A 20602-nucleotide genomic window follows, 5' to 3' on the forward strand; every position below is an offset into this window, starting at 1 on the left:
GTTGCCCCCTCCCTTTTCCCGCCCCCCGCCCCCGCGGTGCCCCCCCGGGTCGCGGGCTTCCCGGGTGCCCCTTGCGCCGTTCTGCGCGTGCCCGCGGCCCCCGCGGGTGCGGCGGGGCTCCCCCGGGGTTCCCGGGGTTTCCCCCCCGGGGTGCCCCCGCCCGGTGGGGGGGTTTGGGGTGGGGTTGGGGTGGGGTTTTTGGGGGTTTCGGTGGGGGGGACCGGAGTTGGTGGAAGTTTCGGGCGGTGGTTACTGTGACACGGGTTAGACTCGATTCTACGCGGACCAGAGAAGAAGAAGAAGAAGAAGAAGAAGAAGAAGAAGAAGAAGAAGAAGAAGAAGAAGACGACGTTTCTTAATTTTTCATGAAAAACGTCACTTTTTGACCGCTTGTATCTCCGGAACGGTTTGACCGATTTTATTTTTTCTTGGCTCAAATTACTCGTGGCGATGCCGCCTTTCAGGTTATGTTACGTGCAATTCAAAATTTTTTATATTTTAGTAGTTCTACACCCCCAAAAAATGGACTTTGATGGTGCAGGATAAGGAGACTTGTAGTGTCTTTTAAGGTCTTTTAGGGTTTGAACATGGCCGGAGACACTACCGCGTCTCCTGATAAAGACAAACATTAAATATTTATCGGTGTTTGCTTTTGTAGGCGTTCTTTCGCGTGTGCTAGCCATATTTTTATGGGATTAGAAATTTGTTCGTCTGTAGCATTCTTGTGTACTTTTCTTATTACACCTAAAAAAACATTTTAAAAAATAATTTTTTATTAATAACATTGAAGAGAAATATATTTTAGATTTAATTTAGAATAATTAAAATATAAAACTTTATAAAAAATCTTTAAAAATGTTCAACTTTTATATATTTCTTTTGCTTCATTAAATAAAATAAATAATATTAAATATTATTAAAATGATATTCGTATGTGAATAATATTATCTTTATTCAACTTATAAAATAATTTTAATTAATTTAACAGTAATACAAAAAATACAAGTAATATAAATTTATATTCATAAATACTTTCTATTATTTATTACTTACACATGATTATTTTGCAGATATTTAACTGCGAAAAAATTTCTTTTTTTTTTGCTCCATACCAACTGTATTGCACTGCTAATTCATTAGAAAACAATTTCTTCATTATCCGTAAAGAAGAAGTTTTTACATCTTGACTTGTCACATGAATCAATTGTTTGATCTAAAATTATGAAAAGTTGCGTTATAAAAATTTTACAAAAGATTATATTTGTATAACAATGTATTAATGTGGAATATATTTGTAAAATATTTTTTAAAGTATTCTATATAAAATTACTTTGTACATTAATATAAAATTTATTCTAAGTAATTATTTGTTAAAATATGTAAAAAACGAAGCAATACAGAGACTATACGCGGTTGGTAGTGCGTGAATTTCGTTGAAATTTAAGATTTTTACGAAACTTAATTTTATGTGCACACAAGGCACCGGTGTTTCTTAGATATACAAAGACTAAACGCAATTCGCGATCTCAATTTGAGATTCTAATGGACAAACGAAACTCGTTAGGTTTCGTTCGTTCGTTAGAATCTCGAATCGAGATCGCAAATCGCGTTTAGTTTTGGTATATCCAAGAAACACCGGTGCTCTGTGCACTTAAATTTTTTAACCTTATATACTAATTGTTTTATTTCATCTATTTTTTTTTTCAATTAATCGTACAATATGTATATATTTATTTTTTCTACTAAGCTGTTCTTTCTTTTTTTGAAAGACATTTTATAAAATTGAAATAATAAAATATTTGACTTACCATCTGATTTCGATAAAGTGAGTCATTATTTAATTTTATCTCCACTGCCTGAAGATCATCTCGATTTTTAAACGGTAAATCTTGAAAAATATCCACAGTCTCTTCTTCCATGAAATTAGCAATTGGAAACTTCTCTAAAAGAAGTTTTTGATTCCTTTCAATAGAATTTATTTTTAATTCTAAGTTTATTAATTTTCTTATTACAAATCTTTGGAATGCTTTGTGAGATGCTGTAAAATACAATATTTAAAACAATTTATAAATATCTAGGAAAATAGGTTTTGTATACAGTTGCGCACGCACTCAGCATATATATATGTATATATGTATATGTATGTGTATTATATATATATATATATATATATATTGTATACACACACATATATATATATAAGATGATACGGTATTATATTATTTCCTTTGAAATCTTACAACTGTTTCAAATGTTTTTCCATATCTTTCATAATTTGTCGAGTGCACATACATAACTGAAGATTATAGTTTTAGTACCTTGATAATAATTCAAAGTTGATTTTGACAAAGTTGAGTTGGTATTGTTCCTCATTTGAATGACTTCTTCTCCTTTTATCTCATCATTATCCTCATTTAGATTCGTTCCAGATAATTGTTCCGAGAGTATATCGGGCTCATCATTAACATCATCTTCATCATCTACATAATCTTCATCATTTACGTCATTATCTACATCATCTTTATCATCTGCATGTATCTTTTTAGATGTACTAGGTTTAGGTATATCTAAAAAAATTATTTTATTGCTATATTTAAATGTAATTTTAATATTGTAACCAAAAATATTATGTATTTAATTTAGTCATTTAATTCTTTATATTATATCTACAAATGTGTGTGTGCCATATAATATAAAATAATTTGATTTATTTAAATTATGCATTTATTATTATGTACATTATATGCTAGGTTTTTATATATTTAAAATTCCATTTATATCATATTAAATTACAGTTATATAATAGTATAAAAAAAGAAGAAAAATATAATAAAATGCATAATTTATATTTCTTGCTTCTTTACTTTGTAAACATATATATACCTTTTACATTGTAGTTGCAATCATATCTGTCCAATGTTGATTATGAGTTTTTATGTTTCACTGTTAATTCTAAACAAAAAAGTTAGTTTTCTTTATTGTTTTACATAATTAAAATTTGCAGCTTTAAACTAATATTTTATTATTATTAGAATTATGCACTTGTGGGCATTTTTTATAAACTCTCATAAGAGAGGTAGAGAAACTTTGTTTGACAAAGAGATTATCGGATCTCCGTGTTTTGTTTGTCGACCTCGTATCAGGTATTATTTATTTTCGAGAGCGTTCTGAACGATCCTTTGTCTATCAGAGAAACCGAAAACACATCTCTGCTCGATAAACGAAGGTAACACTGATTGGTCCGATATTTCGGGTGGGAAAGGTTTTAACGCCGGGTATATATATATATGCCGACTTTTGGGAATCGTCAGAGGTTTCTCTCCAGCTTGAACATCTTGAGTCAGATCTTCTCTTAAACATCCGAAAAGACTTCTTCTCTTTAACTCGGAACGGACGGCGAAATTGGAACTCCCAGCTCGGAAGGATTGAAATCGTTCACGGCACGACTTGAAGACGTATAAGTTTCGCAATAATAGTGTACATATACATGCTTAACGTTGGAATAAATATTCAGACTTGATCTATCCTGACTATACAATACAATCTCCCGATCCAGAAGATTATCCTTTCTAAAAAGAAAAGAAAAAACCCCATCACTCGCCTACACACTATTAATTATTAAAATTTTTTCAATATTATTCTTTTTCTTAATATTATTCTTCTGACTATTAATATAATTTTTTATGCTTTCACCTTTCTGTGACAATTTTGCCTTTTTCATTTTTTCAGAGGTATGTACAGGCCTAACAGGCATTTTTGGAAGCTGCAAAATAAATGAATTTTCGTCGCATTCATCATCACTATTTAATATAAAAGTTTCATCAAATTGCTTAGCAGCTCTATATTTTCTTGTTTTTTTTTTTTTAATACTTCCTCTTTGTCAGTACCAGAATTGATATCTGATAGTTCTTCAGCATCTTTTAATTTTCTTCTTGCTAATTCATAGTTTGCTGAAAAAAATAATATACATTTTGTTAATAATTGCTTCATTGTATTATTTAAAAATATCTATTAATATTATACAGGGTGTCTTAGTATAATTGTATCAATGCTTCAAGACGGATCAAGGTCATCATTTTTTGCAAAGTTCCAATTTTTGTCATTATGTTTCTTTGTAACAACCTTAAATTAAAATTTTATTAAAGTAAACTCCATCTGGAATTGACTGAAGAATATAATTATGTTAACCTTTTAACTCCACAAAGTTTGTGAAAAATCCGTTTTTTTCAATTGCTTATAACTCGAAAATTCTTGATTTCTCAACATTTTTGCTAGGAAAATCATCTCCAAATTGGTTAGAGAATCCGCCTTTAAGCATTGATAGGGTTATTCTGAGACACTATATATATTTATATATATTTTAATATTTATAGTGCATATTCAAAACGCGCTTTTTATCAATAAATAAGAGTATTTTATAGTTTTGAAATTTTATAATATAAATGTTAACGTGAACTATATGCTAATTACATACATTGCTATCAATAAAACCGCGTTCTGAATGATGGCAACTCTCTCTCTCTCTCTCTCTCTCTCTCTCTCTCTCTCTCTCTATTTCTCTTTCTCTCCACATGTTGTATGCAAGAAATTATATACATATATTTTAAAATCATTGCATATATATTAAAAAAAAGAATATGATGATTGCTTACTGTCTTTTGCATAGATTTTCCGAATTGGATGTTCTATCCATGTAGGTTCTGGGTTTTCCATAAATTTCACAGCCTTATAGTAACGCTTGTTGTTAGTGAAATTTGGCCAAACAGCCTTGTTTAAATTCGAATTCAACCAATTATTTGGAACAATTTGAAGCCCATCCTCAAATTCAACAACGGCATAAAATTTTTCTTGTGCCATTCTGTATATAAATAAATGTATTATATAAAACCATGGAGGAGTGGTAAAACTGCATATTTGTCATCTTGATATGGTAACTTTATATATTTTCTAATTACATCTTTTAATGGCCATGATTTCAATTCTGATTGTAAATGTACACAATAAATTCCAAGCATTGTAGATAAACAAGGAACTGTGAATAAGTCTTCCTTTTCCAAAAATGTCTTAATTTTTTGAATACAACGATCTCTCGGTCAAGTGGAAAGCTTGTAACAAATTGGTACAGGAAAGAAACGTGTTCGAACAGATATATAAATTTCTTTTCCAACCACCCTTTTAAATATAAAATGAACACAATCTTTAATCTTGTAGATCACGCGATTCTTTTATCTAATGACCAGTTTCACGACGAGAATATTAATATCGTGAAACAAATTTTGTTTAATAACTGCTTTCCTAAACATGTAATCGATCGTTGGGTTAAAAAAAGGATTAATTTTTTAAAACATAGAAACATGAATGAATCGAGTAATGAGCGAAATATTGTTGATAATTCTCCTTTCATTTCACTACCTTATGTTAATAGCTTAGGCGATGTCAATCGAATTTTTAAAAATATCGGATTTAATGTTGTTCATAATGTTCCTAAAAAGCCGAATCATTTGATCACACTCGGCAAGGATAGACTGCCTACAGATAAAAAAACTGAAGTAGTTTACAAAATTAATTGTAGGGATTGCAACGTGTCATACATCGGACAAACAAAAAGACATCTGTGTACACGTGTAAAGGAACATTTCAGCAACATCAAAATGCATTCGAGTAATTTATTAGTTATCAGCAAACATAAAATTGAATTCGATCACGATTTTGACTGGACTTCACTTGTTATCTTGCATAGTGAAAAACACGTAAGAAAAAGAGAAATCGCTGAAATGTTCTTTATTAAGGGAAATAATAACGCTATTAATTTACAAAAGGATACTGACAATCTAAGTAATATCTACGACACAATAATAAAGGTCGTTTAGTCTCCAATAACTCGTCTAAGAGTCTTGACGTGTTGTCAAACCGACACTATGTTCGTTCTTGACATCTTAGAATTATAATTTTATTTTTAATTTTACAAGTAAGTCTCGCTTCTTTTTCTTTTTATCATTTTGTAATATTGTTAGTGAAGTAATTTTATTTTTTTTAATGTACTAATCTCGGTCTATGTATATCTAGATCACTTGATAAGGACTCAAAGAAGGGTCGAAACGTTGTGATTGAATAAATAATATTTGCCAGTACGGTCGAGAGAAGATTTTTACCTTTTTTAAATTCTCTCTGGCGATTCTCAAATATCTACGTTCTTATTTGATGATAATATTGTATGTGAGTTGATTTCTTTTTCAATACATCTCCGTATGACTTGTAAAGGTTTTTCTGATTTTCTAATTAATTTCTTTAATATTTGCATATGGTTTTCAAATTTGAAAGCACTAAAATTATCAAGTGAAATTTTTTAACATTGTCTACGAGATGCACGAGATTATAAACATTATGTGATATGTTCTGAACGCCATATAATTCTTCAAATGTTTTTATGAAAAAGAAAATCAAATCTTGCGCATAGTTTAAATATTTATGTAAATCTTTTGAAGACAAGATTCTGATAATCACGTGTAATGTTAGAAAATTAATATATATCTTTTTCTTTAATATTGATTTGAATGCTGCTGGACCTATATATAATAATATTAATCTGTATTCCGTAGCTTTCCATAATATTAAATAATCTAGCTTTTGTGGTTTTCTTGCGAATTCTATTGGTATTGATGGTTTTAATTGTGTTACCAAACGTACAGATATCTTCAACGGCTTTAAGTGGTAGTCAATAATGTAATTCTCCATGAAGCCATAGGTACATTAATTTACGCATAATTCCTAAACATACCAAGTGCATGTAATCCAACGGGACATTTGTGACAGGCTTGAAATGAGGTACTTCTAATAAGCTGCATGTAATATTAGGCTTGTGATAACTATCATCAATTTTTTGTATAAAATCACTATCTGATCTAAGTGGTGCATTTGTCTCTGGAAAACATAATCGCCCTTTTATATACCTGTAATCTCCTTCGGTTGTGCACTTGGTACAACTGGAATATCCCGCATGTCCTTTCACGCAGAGAACGAATGCTTTTGCTGGTGTGTCACATACTAAAGCTTCAATTCTACATTGTACGTTACGACCATTAAAGTAAATTCCATCTTCACACATTTCTTTAGCCTCATTAACAAAATCTTTAAAAAAATCGTTGACATCGGCTGGTTTTTCATCTCCATAATAAATTCCAATTATAAAAACATTATCCTATGGAACAACCGAACCTAATAAGGGCCAAAATTGTTGTGTTGATGATTTCGCTAGTGGTAACCCATCAATATTTATAATAACTTTTACACAATTAATATCATTTTTCGTGGATGTCAATATATTAAATACAGAATTAAGTAACCCAAAATGGTAATATATTCCTGGGTTTACTATACGTATCTCTTGTTTTCTTGGCGTTTTTAGAAGTGATCGTGCATCAGTTTATAATTTCGAAAAACAAGAATGTTGTCTTAATCTTTTAAGTAATGCATTAAAAGCAGTATGTGATATCTGATGCTCTACGGCCCAGGCAGCAAAATCATTGTTAAAAATGTCTATTGTATTTATATTTTTGCTGTCTGTTGTATTTGTATTTACAAAGGTCACACAAGCTGTAATAGAAGTACTTCCAGAAGCTTGTGATGATTTTGATTCATATTTGATTCAGAAATGAGTCTTTTATAATAATTATTTTCGTTGTCCATGATCTTAACATTGTCCCAATTAAAAGTATGATGTTCATTTATTATGTGTTCAGAAATTACTGAATGTTTCGTTGAGTCCAACCTAATATAATATTTATGTTCTTTTATTCGCGTCTGCAATTGCCTCTTTGTTTGGCCTACATAAGATGCATTACAATTATTGCAACTGATCTTATAAACCACATTCGAATTGCATGGATGTTTAGTTTTATTTTTCTGCGCTTTAATAATATTATCCAGTTTGTTGAGACATCTATACCCTACCATACAATTTTTATTTTTTACCGAGGAAACAATCATTTCTGAGATCCCATCTATATACGGAATAACAAAGAATTTTTTATTGAGTCATTTCTTATACTTTTTGTTCTTTCTATGTTGGCCTGTCTCTCTATAATGCTCCCCTTAGATATGATGTGTTCTATCCGATGATTAATTTTGTTAAAAATCAGATCAAGAGGGTAACCATTGCTTCTGAGTATATTAATAATTAACTCCAAATTTTTATTAAAAAATAGTGGATGTGATAGCAATAGACATCTGTCTACAAGGTTATATATTATTCCAATTTTGTGGCATAATGGGTGGTTTGAATAAAATGATAACGTCCTTCCTGAGAAGGTTTCTTTTTGATACCAGTCTATATATATTTTATTATTAATAATTTTAAGTGATAAATCTAAGAAATTCAAGCTATGGTTAACCTCTTGTTCGACCGTGAATTTAAGTCTTTCATGATAGTTGTTAAAATTATTCACAATCTGAGTCATATTAGTCATAGAGGTGGCCACTATTATGTCATCCACATAACGAAAATAAAACAAACATTCCAAATTCAACGCTTTGAGAACCGTATCCTCAAGATCTTGCATAACCAGGTCTGCAATAATTGGTGATAACGGTGACCCCATAGGGGTCCCAAACGTCTGTTTATAAATTATGTCATCAAATGTAAAATATGTAGAAGTCAATATGAATTTTATACCCCCCAAAAATTCGTTTTTCGGTATTTTAGTATTTATTCCAATGTGATCCCATCTATCGTTAATACCGTCAATCGCAAGATCCAGAGGAACGTTCGTAAACAAAGACACCACATCCAAGGAAAACATCCTATCATTCTCATCAATCTTTTTACCAGACAATATGCTGTACAAATCAAAACTATTATTAATATGACTTTTCGCTTTGGGTAGGCTAGTTCGTAAGGTGTTTTGTAAAAACGAAGCCAGCGAGTATAGAGCTGTATCAACCGATGAAACTATGATTCTAACTGGATAGTTTTCCTTATGGATTTTAGGTAATCCATACGCTTTTGGAAGGAGAGAATCACTACCACGTAATTTATAATATTCGTTTTTTGAAATATAATCTTCCTTAAGCCATCTCTTCAACAAATCATTCAAATCGTTCTCTATTTTTTTTAACAATAGTGTAAGTGTTGACATCTTTTAAAACGTTTTCCATTTTGTTAATATAATGAGATCTTTCCATTGCCACCGTAGCATTACCCTTGTCCGCGCGTGTGAATAGAACATTCGGATTGTCTTTACAAAATTTTATTAAATCTCTGTGTGCACCAAGTAATTTTTGTTGACTTACATCATTTTTATCCTTCGTGTTCAGAAGTTGTGCAAATTTTGGAACCGCGATATTTCTGATCGTAGTGAGATTATTAATATTATTTCGTTTGCTATTACTCTCTATGTCCTTGATGAATTCATGTATTGCTGTTTTTTTACTAATATTCGGAAGACAGAATTTATCACCCATTTGCAACAGATTAGAAACGTTAGGCGGAATGTCTGTGTTGGAAAGATTAACAAACCATTTTTTATTAGTATTTTCCAAAGGGTTAATTGTATCATTGAGAAATTTATTGGCTTCTATGTGTATATTGATCTCCTTGGCATCATTAGTGATTGCCCTGAGAGAATTTTGTGATATTTTCGTCGGTTGTGAAGTTTCAAAATGTAAAGAACAATGTATATCTATAGGTTTGATGCTGTTGATATACTTATAGTGTTGTTTTCTCTTAAGCCAATTGAATTTCTTTTTGTGTGCAGTAACCAATCTGTTGTGGCAATTTTTAAAAGCAATGTTATGATGTTCGAAAATTCTATTCCACGCGAGTACAGGTAAACGATTAAATAACCCGCTGGTGAGATGAAAAATCCTATTTTGTAATGACTCTACCTGTCTATGCAAATCAAAGATTTCAATGCTCATCGCATTTGTTTTGAATTTGTACAACATACTATCTAGTCTTCTGATCGATCTGTGATGAAAAACGTTAAATTTAATGCGGCAAAAACCTTCTAAATGTGTAGGAAAAATATCGCCATTTTTACAATTTCTTAAAAATTCCAATTTTGCTCTTGCTCTTATTAACAAGTAATTCGCATTAATCCATTGTTTAAAATAATCTGCGGTTATTCTTCCAAAAACTCTATGAATAAAATTAAAATTAAAATAGTAATCAGTCCGTTTTGTGTTAAATTGACGCATTGTAAGGCCAGCGTATATTAAAAATAAATTAATACAATTGTCGCTCGTATATTGAAAACAAAGTGATAAATATAAGGCCAACTTATCGAGCTGAATATTCGAGATGTTCAGTCAACTACCATTTATTACATGTATAAATTATAAAACTACAGTCATTATATTAAACCTAACGCAAATTACAATCATTCTATAAACGTTTCGACCGCACGCGGTCTTCTTCAGTATAATTATTAAAATATAAATTCTTACAATTCACATAATATCGAAATTTAATTATAGTTATTCAGAATCAAGAGTTTTTGAGCAATTAACGCGTGTTTCAATCCGTCCTGTCCAACAATGGTGATGTTTTCCTTGGATGTGGTGTCTTTGTTTACGAACGTTCCTCTGGATCTTGCGATTGACGGTATTAACGATAGATGGGATCACATTGGAATAAATACTAAAATACCGAAAAACGAATTTTTGGGGGGTATAAAATTCATATTGACTTCTACATATTTTACATTTGATGACATAATTTATAAACAGACGTTTGGGACCCCTATGGGGTCACCGTTATCACCAATTATTGCAGACCTGGTTATGCAAGATCTTGAGGATACGGTTCTCAAAGCGTTGAATTTGGAATGTTTGTTTTATTTTCGTTATGTGGATGACATAATAGTGGCCACCTCTATGACTAATATGACTCAGATTGTGAATAATTTTAACAACTATCATGAAAGACTTAAATTCACGGTCGAACAAGAGGTTAACCATAGCTTGAATTTCTTAGATTTATCACTTAAAATTATTAATAATAAAATATATATAGACTGGTATCAAAAAGAAACCTTCTCAGGAAGGACGTTATCATTTTATTCAAACCACCCATTATGCCACAAAATTGGAATAATATATAACCTTGTAGACAGATGTCTATTGCTATCACATCCACTATTTTTTAATAAAAATTTGGAGTTAATTATTAATATACTCAGAAGCAATGGTTACCCTCTTGATCTGATTTTTAACAAAATTAATCATCGGATAGAACACATCATATCTAAGGGGAGCATTATAGAGAGACAGGCCAACATAGAAAGAACAAAAAGTATAAGAAATGACTCGGTCAATAAAAAATTCTTTGTCATTCCATATATAGATGGGATCTCAGAAATGATTGTTTCCTCGGTAAAAAATAAAAATTGTATGGTAGGGTATAGATGTCTCAACAAACTGGATAATATTATTAAAGCGCAGAAAGATAAAACTAAACATCCATGCAATTCGAATGTGGTTTATAAGATCAGTTGCAATAATTGTAATGCATCTTATGTAGGCCAAACAAAGAGGCAATTGCAGACGCGAATAAAAGAACATAAAAATAATATTAGGTTGGACTCAACGAAACATTCAGTAATTTCTGAACACATAATAAATGAACATCATACTTTTAATTGGGACAATGTTAAGATCATGGACAACGAAAATAATTATTATAAAAGACTCATTTCTGAGATGCTACATATCAAGGAACAAAAAAATGGACTAAATTTAAACAAAGATACTGAGTTACTTAGCGAGTCGTATTTTGATATTTTGGATATATTAGCGAACAAGAAATAATAATAGGACAAATAGGACATTAACGAGTAAAACATAGATATTAGATCATATATAAACACGCACGCTCTCCGATCAAGTAGAGTTTAAAATGAGCTGTCTTTCTGTATTGTTGGTTTGTTATGTGTCATCCTTAATAACTGTTAATAAGTAGCAAAATTGTCAAGAAGAACGATGATAGGTAAGCATACTACCAATTGTAGGGGATGCATATTATAATTTGGACATACGTTGATCGGTAATTTTTTATTAATCGCAGCGCCTACGGAACGGGTTAATTTCTCGCATATTAACGATGAAACTATCCGAGATCTGAACAAAATCAGGGATCATATCGAGGCGAACATTGTTGGACAGGACGGATTGAAACACGCGTTAATTGCTCAAAAACTCTTGATTCTGAATAACTATAATTAAATTTCGATATTATGTGAATTGTAAGAATTTATATTTCAATAATTATACTGAAGAAGACCGCGTGCGGTCGAAACGTTTATAGAATGATTGTAATTTGCGTTAGGTTTAATATAATGACTGTAGTTTTATAATTTATACATGTAATAAATGGTAGTTGACTGAACATCTCGAATATTCAGCTCGATAAGTTGGCCTTATATTTATCACTTTGTTTTCAATATACGAGCGACAATTGTATTAATTTAGATTCTAAATGTTAATTGTTAAATAGATTATTAGCTTAATTATCATTTCATTTTGTTGTTTAAATTAATTACTTTATCTTATTTAATTTTTAATAATATTATTTGATTATTCAATATTATGTTTCATTATTATATATATCACATTATTGATATTGCGTTATTACAAAGATTATTACAAAGATAAAAGTATATGTAAATAATATACAGGGTGTTAAATTTTAAATTATATAGTCGATTAACTTAAAAATAAAATATTTTTGGGAAAAATGTTTTATACAAAAGTTTTATAACTTTAAGGGAAACATAAGATGGTGTTATTTGACCTTGCATAGTTGTTTGAAGGTTACATAAAGATCACATTTAATATCCCAAATGGAACACTATTTTTCTTTGCATATTCTTGTAGCCTATCTCAAGAGCTTTCCAAAATACTAAAATAAAATACTTTTTCATTAACTTTTCGAGTTATAAGGCTTCTAATTCTAACTTTTTTACATAAATTACAAAATATTGTATAAACCATTCAGTTTTCGAAAATCTTACCTTAATACTTTAATGCATAGAATAAGGAGACTAATTGATGTAAAAAAAACATGTAGTTGTCTTTAAAAAAATGATGAATTTGCATTAAGCCGTTACATAGTGTTTTCGAGATGGGCTACAAGAATATGAAAAAATGTTCTATTAAGAAATTGAAGATGACCTTCAAATCATTATCCAAGACAAACCAATGACACCATCTTATGTCTTCTTCGAAGTTACAAAAGTTTTGTTCGAAATATTTTTCCTGAAAATCTTTTATTTTCAAGATAATCGGCTGCATAATGTAAAATCAAATATCCTGTATACTTAATCAAATGATTAACTATTTACTTACTCAATATATCAATATGATTTTAACCAATTAATATATACATATGTTTTTTCAATTGAAGTATGTATAAAATTGTATCTCGACTTAATATGTGCAATACAAATGTAGAATGGTGGAGACACATAAAATATTTTGTTAATTTATACTTTTTAAATCATTAAATCTCTCTCTTTATAAGAGAGATATTTCTAAATCGGCATAAAATTATATATTTGTATATTTTTATATATACATATTCTACATATTTAAATCAATTAAGGAATTTGGTAATGTTTAGATTTAATGAGATTTCAAAGGTTTATAAATATAATATAATAATGAAAATAATTTCATATCTAAATCGAACATTCTACATATGTGCTACGTTGATATTGAAATACGATCAAAGGCGTGCCAAAATACAAATATATAATAATCATGAAAAATAAATCAAAGTAAAAAAAAAAGAAAGAAATATGATTATACTTACTTCTTACTGTGTGTTCCACGAGCTATGCGTAGAGAACAAACTTTTCTAGAATGATGCAGACTTTTTTAAAATAATGCAGATAAATAAAGCGATCCCCAATATATTAGTCTCAATATTTTTTTGTGACAATGCTGTAACAAAATAAAAATTACAAATAAGAAAAAGAAACTATAATTATAAATTATAAAATATAATACCTATTTCTTTGTCGCACTACTGTAAAGAACACACTACTGTTGTGTATATGAATATAAAGCTGCGATAATATTTTCTTGCAACGCTGTAACAAAATTAAAACTAAGAAAAAGAATTATATGAATATACACATATACAATATATATGATTTCTATTACTTTTATCACATTTTACTTTATTATATATTAGCTTCCTCTATCGTTTAATTGTATTATACTTTGATAAATGCATCAAAGACATATTTTGGTACATCATCATCAATATACAAAAAGGCTAATATTAGAATAAATGTACCAAAATAATATGCATGCATATTAAGAAACAGGAATGCAATGAGAAATAAAATAGATTAGACTAAAAATAAAGTATATAAAATGTAAAATGTAAGTTCACGATGTAACGGCGTGGCCGTTACTAACGCCTCGCGGGCCGATCACCCGCCCGCCACTTGAGGCTATGGCGCCTAAGGCGCCTCGAAACGCACAAACATAAGCGATACACGGGTCACCCTACCCCAGGGGCGCCCCACTACAACCCCCAGAGGCGCCCCACTACGACGCCGGCGTTACCCCCACCACAGCCTCGATGTAGAGTGGGGGAACCGCCGGCAGGGTATATAAGCCGGCTCGACGGATGAGCCGGCACCAGTCCTGTTCCGGACCTCCTAGCCAGGCAACGGGCTTCTCGTTGTTACGCCGGGTTTCTCGGTTTCTGGCCTCCTACCTTTAGTATCGGGCAACGGGTTTCTCGTTGTTACGCCGGGTTTCCCGGTTTCCGGTCTCTTCCTGCTACACGCCGGGCAACGGGTTTCTCGTTGTTACGCCGGGTTTCCCGGTTTCCGGTCTCTTCCTGCTACACGCCGGGCAACGGGTTTCTCGTTGTTACGCCGGGTTTCCCGGTTTCCGGTCTCTTCCTGCTATACACCGGGTGACGGGTTTCCCGGTTTCTGGTTTCTTCCTGCTATAGGCTATACGCCTCCGTACACCGTATCTCTAAGTTATACCGGGTAATTTGTAAATCTTTTCCGGACACCGCTACAGGCTATACGCCTCCGCATTTTTGTTTATACCGAGTAGTCAATAAGTTTCTCCATTTAAGGCTTTATGCCAACAAACATTTTGTTTATACCGAGTAGTCAATAAGTTTCTCCATTTAAGGCTTTACGCCAACAAACATTTTTGTTTATACCGAGTAGTCAATAAGTTTCTCTATTTAGGCCTTATGCCAACAAATACTTTGTTTACTTGTTTCTTTTTGAATAAACAAAGCATTGTTAATAAGGAATAAGCGAGTCTGAATCTCCCCCTTCCTCCCGAATCCTGGAACCGGCGAGCCGATCCGCGGCGTCGGGAAAGGTGAACCGTTACAACGATAAAACAAATCTGAAGTTTAAGGGTCGATTGCACCAACATTATTTTGGCTTTAAGTCTTGCTTAAAACCAAAATATGTATTTTTTTATTTAGAAAGAAACATAAATAAGATATAGGTATACATATTTTTGTTCCAAAAGAAAATGTATTGTTGCAATCGGGCCTGTCCGATTATTAATTTTAAGGTTAACTTGCAGTTGTAAAACATATTTTATAGTGAATTATATAATAATATATTTAGTGAAATATATAATATATTTTACACAAAATAAGATAAATTTTGAAAGAAATGAAAAGGATTTATATTTACGAAAAATTATATAAAAATATACAGACTTACTTTCACACCGTCATGCGACAAGATATCACAGGAAAAAGACCGGTAACCCACTATCATAGAAAAAACACTATCACAAACCGCGTGGCGTGTACGTTTACGCGCCAAAACGCTCTGCACTCAAATGGCTTCATACGACATCCTGTAACGAATATTCTGCGTAATTCAAAAGTATATCTTGAAAATATACGCGAATATACTAATAATAATATACTGTAAGAGATATTAAAATATATTCTAAGAATATACGAAAAATAATATATTGCAAGAGATATTATAAAGATATTCTCAGTATCTTATGTATATTGCGTAGATTAACAGTATGTATACAGAATATTCGAATGATATCATGTGCTGTGTGGGGTCACTTTCCATGCTTCTTTCTTTCTTTCCGCTGAACATCTTTTTCTAAACTATTGTCTTCTTTCTTATTTATAATTCTCTTGCTCTTTGGCTTTTCCTTTCTTCCTTTCTAATTTCTCTTTATGTTCTCCCTATTCCTTGCTTATCTCTCTCTAAAAGCTACTAGCTATTCCGTAGCATCTGCTCTTTCTTTCTACCGTACATCTCTCTCTATATATATATATTCTATACTCCCTACCCAAACTATCTGCTGTCAGCTATCTCTCTATCTAACTCTTTCCTCCACCTTCTATCTATTTTTGTTTGCCACACTTTCACTCTCCCATTTTCTCTTCCTCTCTTTCTCTCTTCACACTATCCTTTTCTCTTCCTCTGTTCTCTATATCCTCTAAAGCTCCCTCAAACCTACACACTCACTCTCTACGTGTACACCACCCTCGCACCGGAAACGGAAGGTCAATAATGCGTATATATTTATACCATATTAAGGATGCATAATGTAGCACATATAGAGAAATAAGATATGAATTTTGTTAAATAATTAAATATTAATATTTAAATAATATACTCAAAAGTTTCAATTTTTACGAAATAGCGTGAGTAAGCGTGGCCAAATTTTTCTTCTTGTCGGGACCGTTGTTTTAATGCGTACTTACGTTATATTAACATCTAATTTCTAGACAAATAATATTTAAAGTTTATTTTGTCATACTTTTTCAAATTTTCGTTAAAATAACAAGATTTTTTAAGCATTAAATTTTTGATAATTTAATATTGTAAACGCAACGTATTTCAAACTCGCATTTAACATCGGCATAAAATAATTGATTTTGTTAAATTATTTAATAATAATTGAATAATATGCTAAAATGCTAGAATAGTGAGAATTTTGACAAAACAGTGCAAACAAACTTTATAGCGCCAAATTTTTAGTATTGATGGGTATGTTGATATAATGCGTATATTTACATTATATTAAGTATGTGTATATTTAACACCTACATAAGATATCAATTTTGTTAAACAATTAAATATTAACAAAAATTCTTTAAATTCAGTTAACAAATATCAAATAATTTGGAGAGGATGAACATAATCATTGCCAGATCGAGGGACTTTCGTCAAATAACGATAAGTGGTTCATTTGGAGTAATGTATAAGTGTCACTCCAAGTTTTTATTAATAATTCTAATATATTTTATGAATAACCGGACGAATCATTCTGCTTCTAATTGGGTTCTTACTTTGTTGAACTATTTAATGGTCTCAATTCATTGTAAATATATTTTGCGTTTTAACTATGACTCAACTATATAACTTATATTGACTATGTATTGCGGATTTTTATTAGAATTTTATGTATTTATTTATTATCGGTATTTATTATCACTATTTTTTTGCGCACTAAAGGGAAAAATTTAGAGCTCGAAATTTTTTGCCCCTTTTATTATTTCAATTAAAAATTTTCTTCTCAAATACAAAAATTGGGTTTGGGGTTTTTAAACAGGCCCCTTTTTTAAATTTTAATTTTTCCCCTTTTGAAATTTAAAACTTTTAAAATATTTTTCTAAAGGGGATAAAAAAAAAATAATTTTTAAAAATTATGCGAAAAGATTTGGGGCGCTTTTGGGGTTTTTGATGGAAAACTTTTAAAATAAAATGCCTATTTGATCATTTAAAACCCAAAAAATTTTCAAAAAAATTTATAATATTTTAAAAATTAAAAATTTTTTTAAAAACGAAAAAAATAAGAGATTCCTAAGGGGTATCCGACAAACAAAAAGAAAAAACTGTTTTTAATTTTAAAACATTAATCGAAAAGTTTAGGGAATTTTTTATCAGGAGACCGGTAGTTCCCCCCCCTTTTAAAAAACCCTAAAGACCTTAAAAGACACTACAACCCCTCCTTATCCTTCACCAAAAAAGCCCTTTTTTTTGGGGGTTTTGAACTACAAAAAAAAAAAAAAATTTTGGGGAATTGCCCAAACATAACCAAAAAGGCGGCATCGCCACGATTAAAATTTAGCCAAAAAAACAAAATGGTTTTAAAACCCTTTTTCCGGAAAAAAAGGGGTCAAAAAGTGCCGTTTTTCAAAAAAATTAAAAAAAAACTCTTTTTTTCTTCTTCTTCTCTTGCCCCCCGTCCGCTCGTCATCAGGATTTATATTATAAAACCTTCTCCCTTTTTTTACCCCCCCCCCTCCCCCTTTTTCCCCCCACCCCTTTCCCCCCCACATCCCCCCCCCCCCCACCCCCCCCCACTCCCACCCCTTTTTCGCTCAAACCCACCCTCTTTCGTCCTATTTTTTCATTTTTTGTTCTCTCTCCCCTGTTGTCCTCTTTCCCCTCTTTCACCCTCTTTCGTCCCTCTTTCCCTTTTTTCGCCTTTTCACCCCTTTTTGGGGTTCGTCCTCTTTTGCCCTTTTTTAAAACACCATCTTTCCCCCCTTTTTCACCCTTTTTTTTTTCCTCTCAAAACCCCCTTTTTTCATTCCCCCCTCACTTTTTTTTTTCCTCCTCTTTCACTTTTTTTCGTCCTTTTTTCCCCCAAAAAACCCTTTTTCCCCCCTCTTTCACCCTTTTCCCCTTCCTCTCACCCCTTTCCCCCTCTCAAAACCCTTTTTCGTCCTCTCCCCCCCCTTTTTCGCCCTTTTTTCACCCTCTTTCGCCCTTTTTTCCCCCTTTTTTTCGCCTCTTCACCCCCCTTTCGTCCTCTCCCCCTTTTTAAAATTCTTCTCCCTCTTTCACCCCTTTCCCCCCCTTTTCCCCCCTTTTTCACCCCCTTTTTCGCCCTTTTCACCCCTTTTCCCCGTCCTCTTTCCCCTCTCACCCTTTTTTTAAAACCCTTTTTTCGTCCTCTCTCACCCTCTTTGGGCCCTTTTTTTCCCCCCTATTTCCCCCTTTTTTCCCCCCTTTTCCTTTCGTCCTCTTTTCGTCCTCTTTAAATTCACCCTTTTTGGGGTCCCCCTCTCACCCTTTTTTTCGACCCTTTCCCCTTTTTGGGGGCCCCTCTTTCACTCCCTTTTGGGGCTTCTCTCACTTTTTTTAAATTTTTTTTCACCCTATTTCTTCCCCTTCTTCCCCTTTCCCCTTTTTTTCGCCCTTTTTTCACTCCCTTTTCCCCCTCTTCTCACCCTTTTTTCCCCATTCTGCCCCCCCCCTCTTTTTTTCCCCCCAAAACCCTTTTTTTTCCCCTTTTTTTCCCCCTCTTTCGTCCTTTTTCAAAACCCCTTTTTTCCCCCCTCTCCCCCCCTTTTTCCCCACCTCTTTCCCTCCCTTTTCCCCGCCTTTTTCCCTCTCCTTTGTCTTTTTTTCCTCCCTTCTTTTTTTTTTTTTAACCCCATTTCATTTCCTCTTTCACCCTCTTTCGTCCTCTTTCCCCTTTTTTTCTTTCCCCCCTCACCCCTTTTTTCCCCTCTTTCAACCCTCTTTTCGTCCCCTCTCCCTCTCCCCCCCCCCTCTTTTTTTCCCCACCCTTTTTCCCCTTTCAAAACCCTTTCCCCGTCCTCTTTAACCCCCCTTTTTTCCCCCTTTTTTCACCCCTCTTTTTTTTCGGCCCTTTTTGTCGCCCTTTTTTTCACCCTTTTCCCCGTCCTCTCTCCCCCACCCTTTTTTTCTTCCCCCCCACCCTTTTTCCCCCCTTTTTTCGTCGTCCCTTTCCCCTTTTCATTTCCCTCTCACCCTCTTTCGTTCCTTTTCCCCTTTTTCTTTCCCCCCTTAAAACCCCTTTTTCATTTTTTCCCCCCCCCCTTTTTTTTGCAAGGGGTTTTTAAAAGTAAAATTTAATTTTAATATCATTAAAATTTAAAATTTCCCCGCGCGCCCCTTTTTTTAAAATAAATTTTTTTTTTTCTTTTTATTTTTAATTTTTAAATTTGGAAAAATTTTTTAATTTTTAAAATTTTTCCCCTTGGGCCCCTTTTTGCCTTTTAGAGCAGATTTTTTCCCCAATTTTGGGGTTTGTCCCCAAATTTTTTTAAATTTTTTTTTTAACTTTATCGGGGGGGGGGGGGTTCCCAAAAAACTTTCTTTGAAAAAACAAATTTTATATTTTAAATTTTTTCCTTTCTTTTTTGTTATTTCAAAAAATTTTAGAACATTTTGACATAGCTTATCTTTTTTTTTCGGAAAATTTTAAAAAATCGTTTTTTTTTTTTCTTATTAAAAGCCCCTTTATTTTAGGGGGAATAAAAACTAAAATTTTAAAAAAATTTTAAAAAGTGGCCCCTTTTCTAAATTTTTAATGAAGAAAAAAAAATTTTTTTTTTTTTTAAAAAAAAAATGTAAATTTTAAAAATTTTTTTTAATTTTTTAAAATACCCCTCCTTAAATTTTATAGAGAAAAATTAAAAACTTCTACATACTTTCTAAATATAAAATTTTAATTTTTTTAATTTTAAAAAAAGCTGGAAAAAAATAAATTTTTAAATTTTTTTTTTTACTCTAAATATAAGAATTAATATTTCAATGAAAAAACGGGGGGGCCCCAAAAATAACTCTTTTTTTTTTTGCATTACTTAAAAAAAATT

The 20602-nt window shown here is 31.9% G+C and overlaps 1 protein-coding gene and 2 pseudogenes across 2 annotated transcripts; all 3 read right to left on the reverse strand.

Moving 5' to 3' along the window:
- Positions 1–628: 628 nt before the first annotated feature.
- On the reverse strand, positions 629–2907 carry LOC114945066 (uncharacterized). Its single transcript, XM_085485150.1, has 5 exons — positions 2891–2907; positions 2319–2551; positions 1809–2038; positions 1054–1213; positions 629–744 (listed from the first exon to the last, which is right to left on the reverse strand). Exons 1-5 carry the CDS (start codon positions 2905–2907, stop codon positions 629–631), a joined length of 756 nt encoding a protein of 251 aa, XP_085341276.1.
- Positions 2394–14272, reverse strand: LOC114945071 (uncharacterized; annotated as a pseudogene). Its single transcript, XR_014925262.1, has 6 exons — positions 14005–14272; positions 13808–13938; positions 4653–4858; positions 3694–3950; positions 2884–2952; positions 2394–2567 (listed from the first exon to the last, which is right to left on the reverse strand). The product of XR_014925262.1 is annotated as an uncharacterized LOC114945071 (transcript).
- Positions 6289–10091, reverse strand: LOC146722247 (uncharacterized; annotated as a pseudogene).
- Positions 14273–20602: the final 6330 nt, after the last annotated feature.

Source organism: Nylanderia fulva, unplaced genomic scaffold (genome assembly GCF_048542155.1).
Source record: "Nylanderia fulva isolate GAGA-0341 unplaced genomic scaffold, ASM4854215v1 Scaffold343, whole genome shotgun sequence".
Taxonomy (NCBI): Eukaryota; Metazoa; Arthropoda; class Insecta; order Hymenoptera; family Formicidae; genus Nylanderia; species Nylanderia fulva.

Coding starts and splice junctions, on each gene's coding strand:
- LOC114945066 (XM_085485150.1), bottom strand. Junction 2,039..2,318: donor AACTTTGAATTATTATCAAG/GTACTAAAACTA, acceptor TGTATTTTACAG/CATCTCACAAAGCATTCCAA. Junction 1,214..1,808: donor CACTTTATCGAAATCAGATG/GTAAGTCAAATA, acceptor TCATAATTTTAG/ATCAAACAATTGATTCATGT.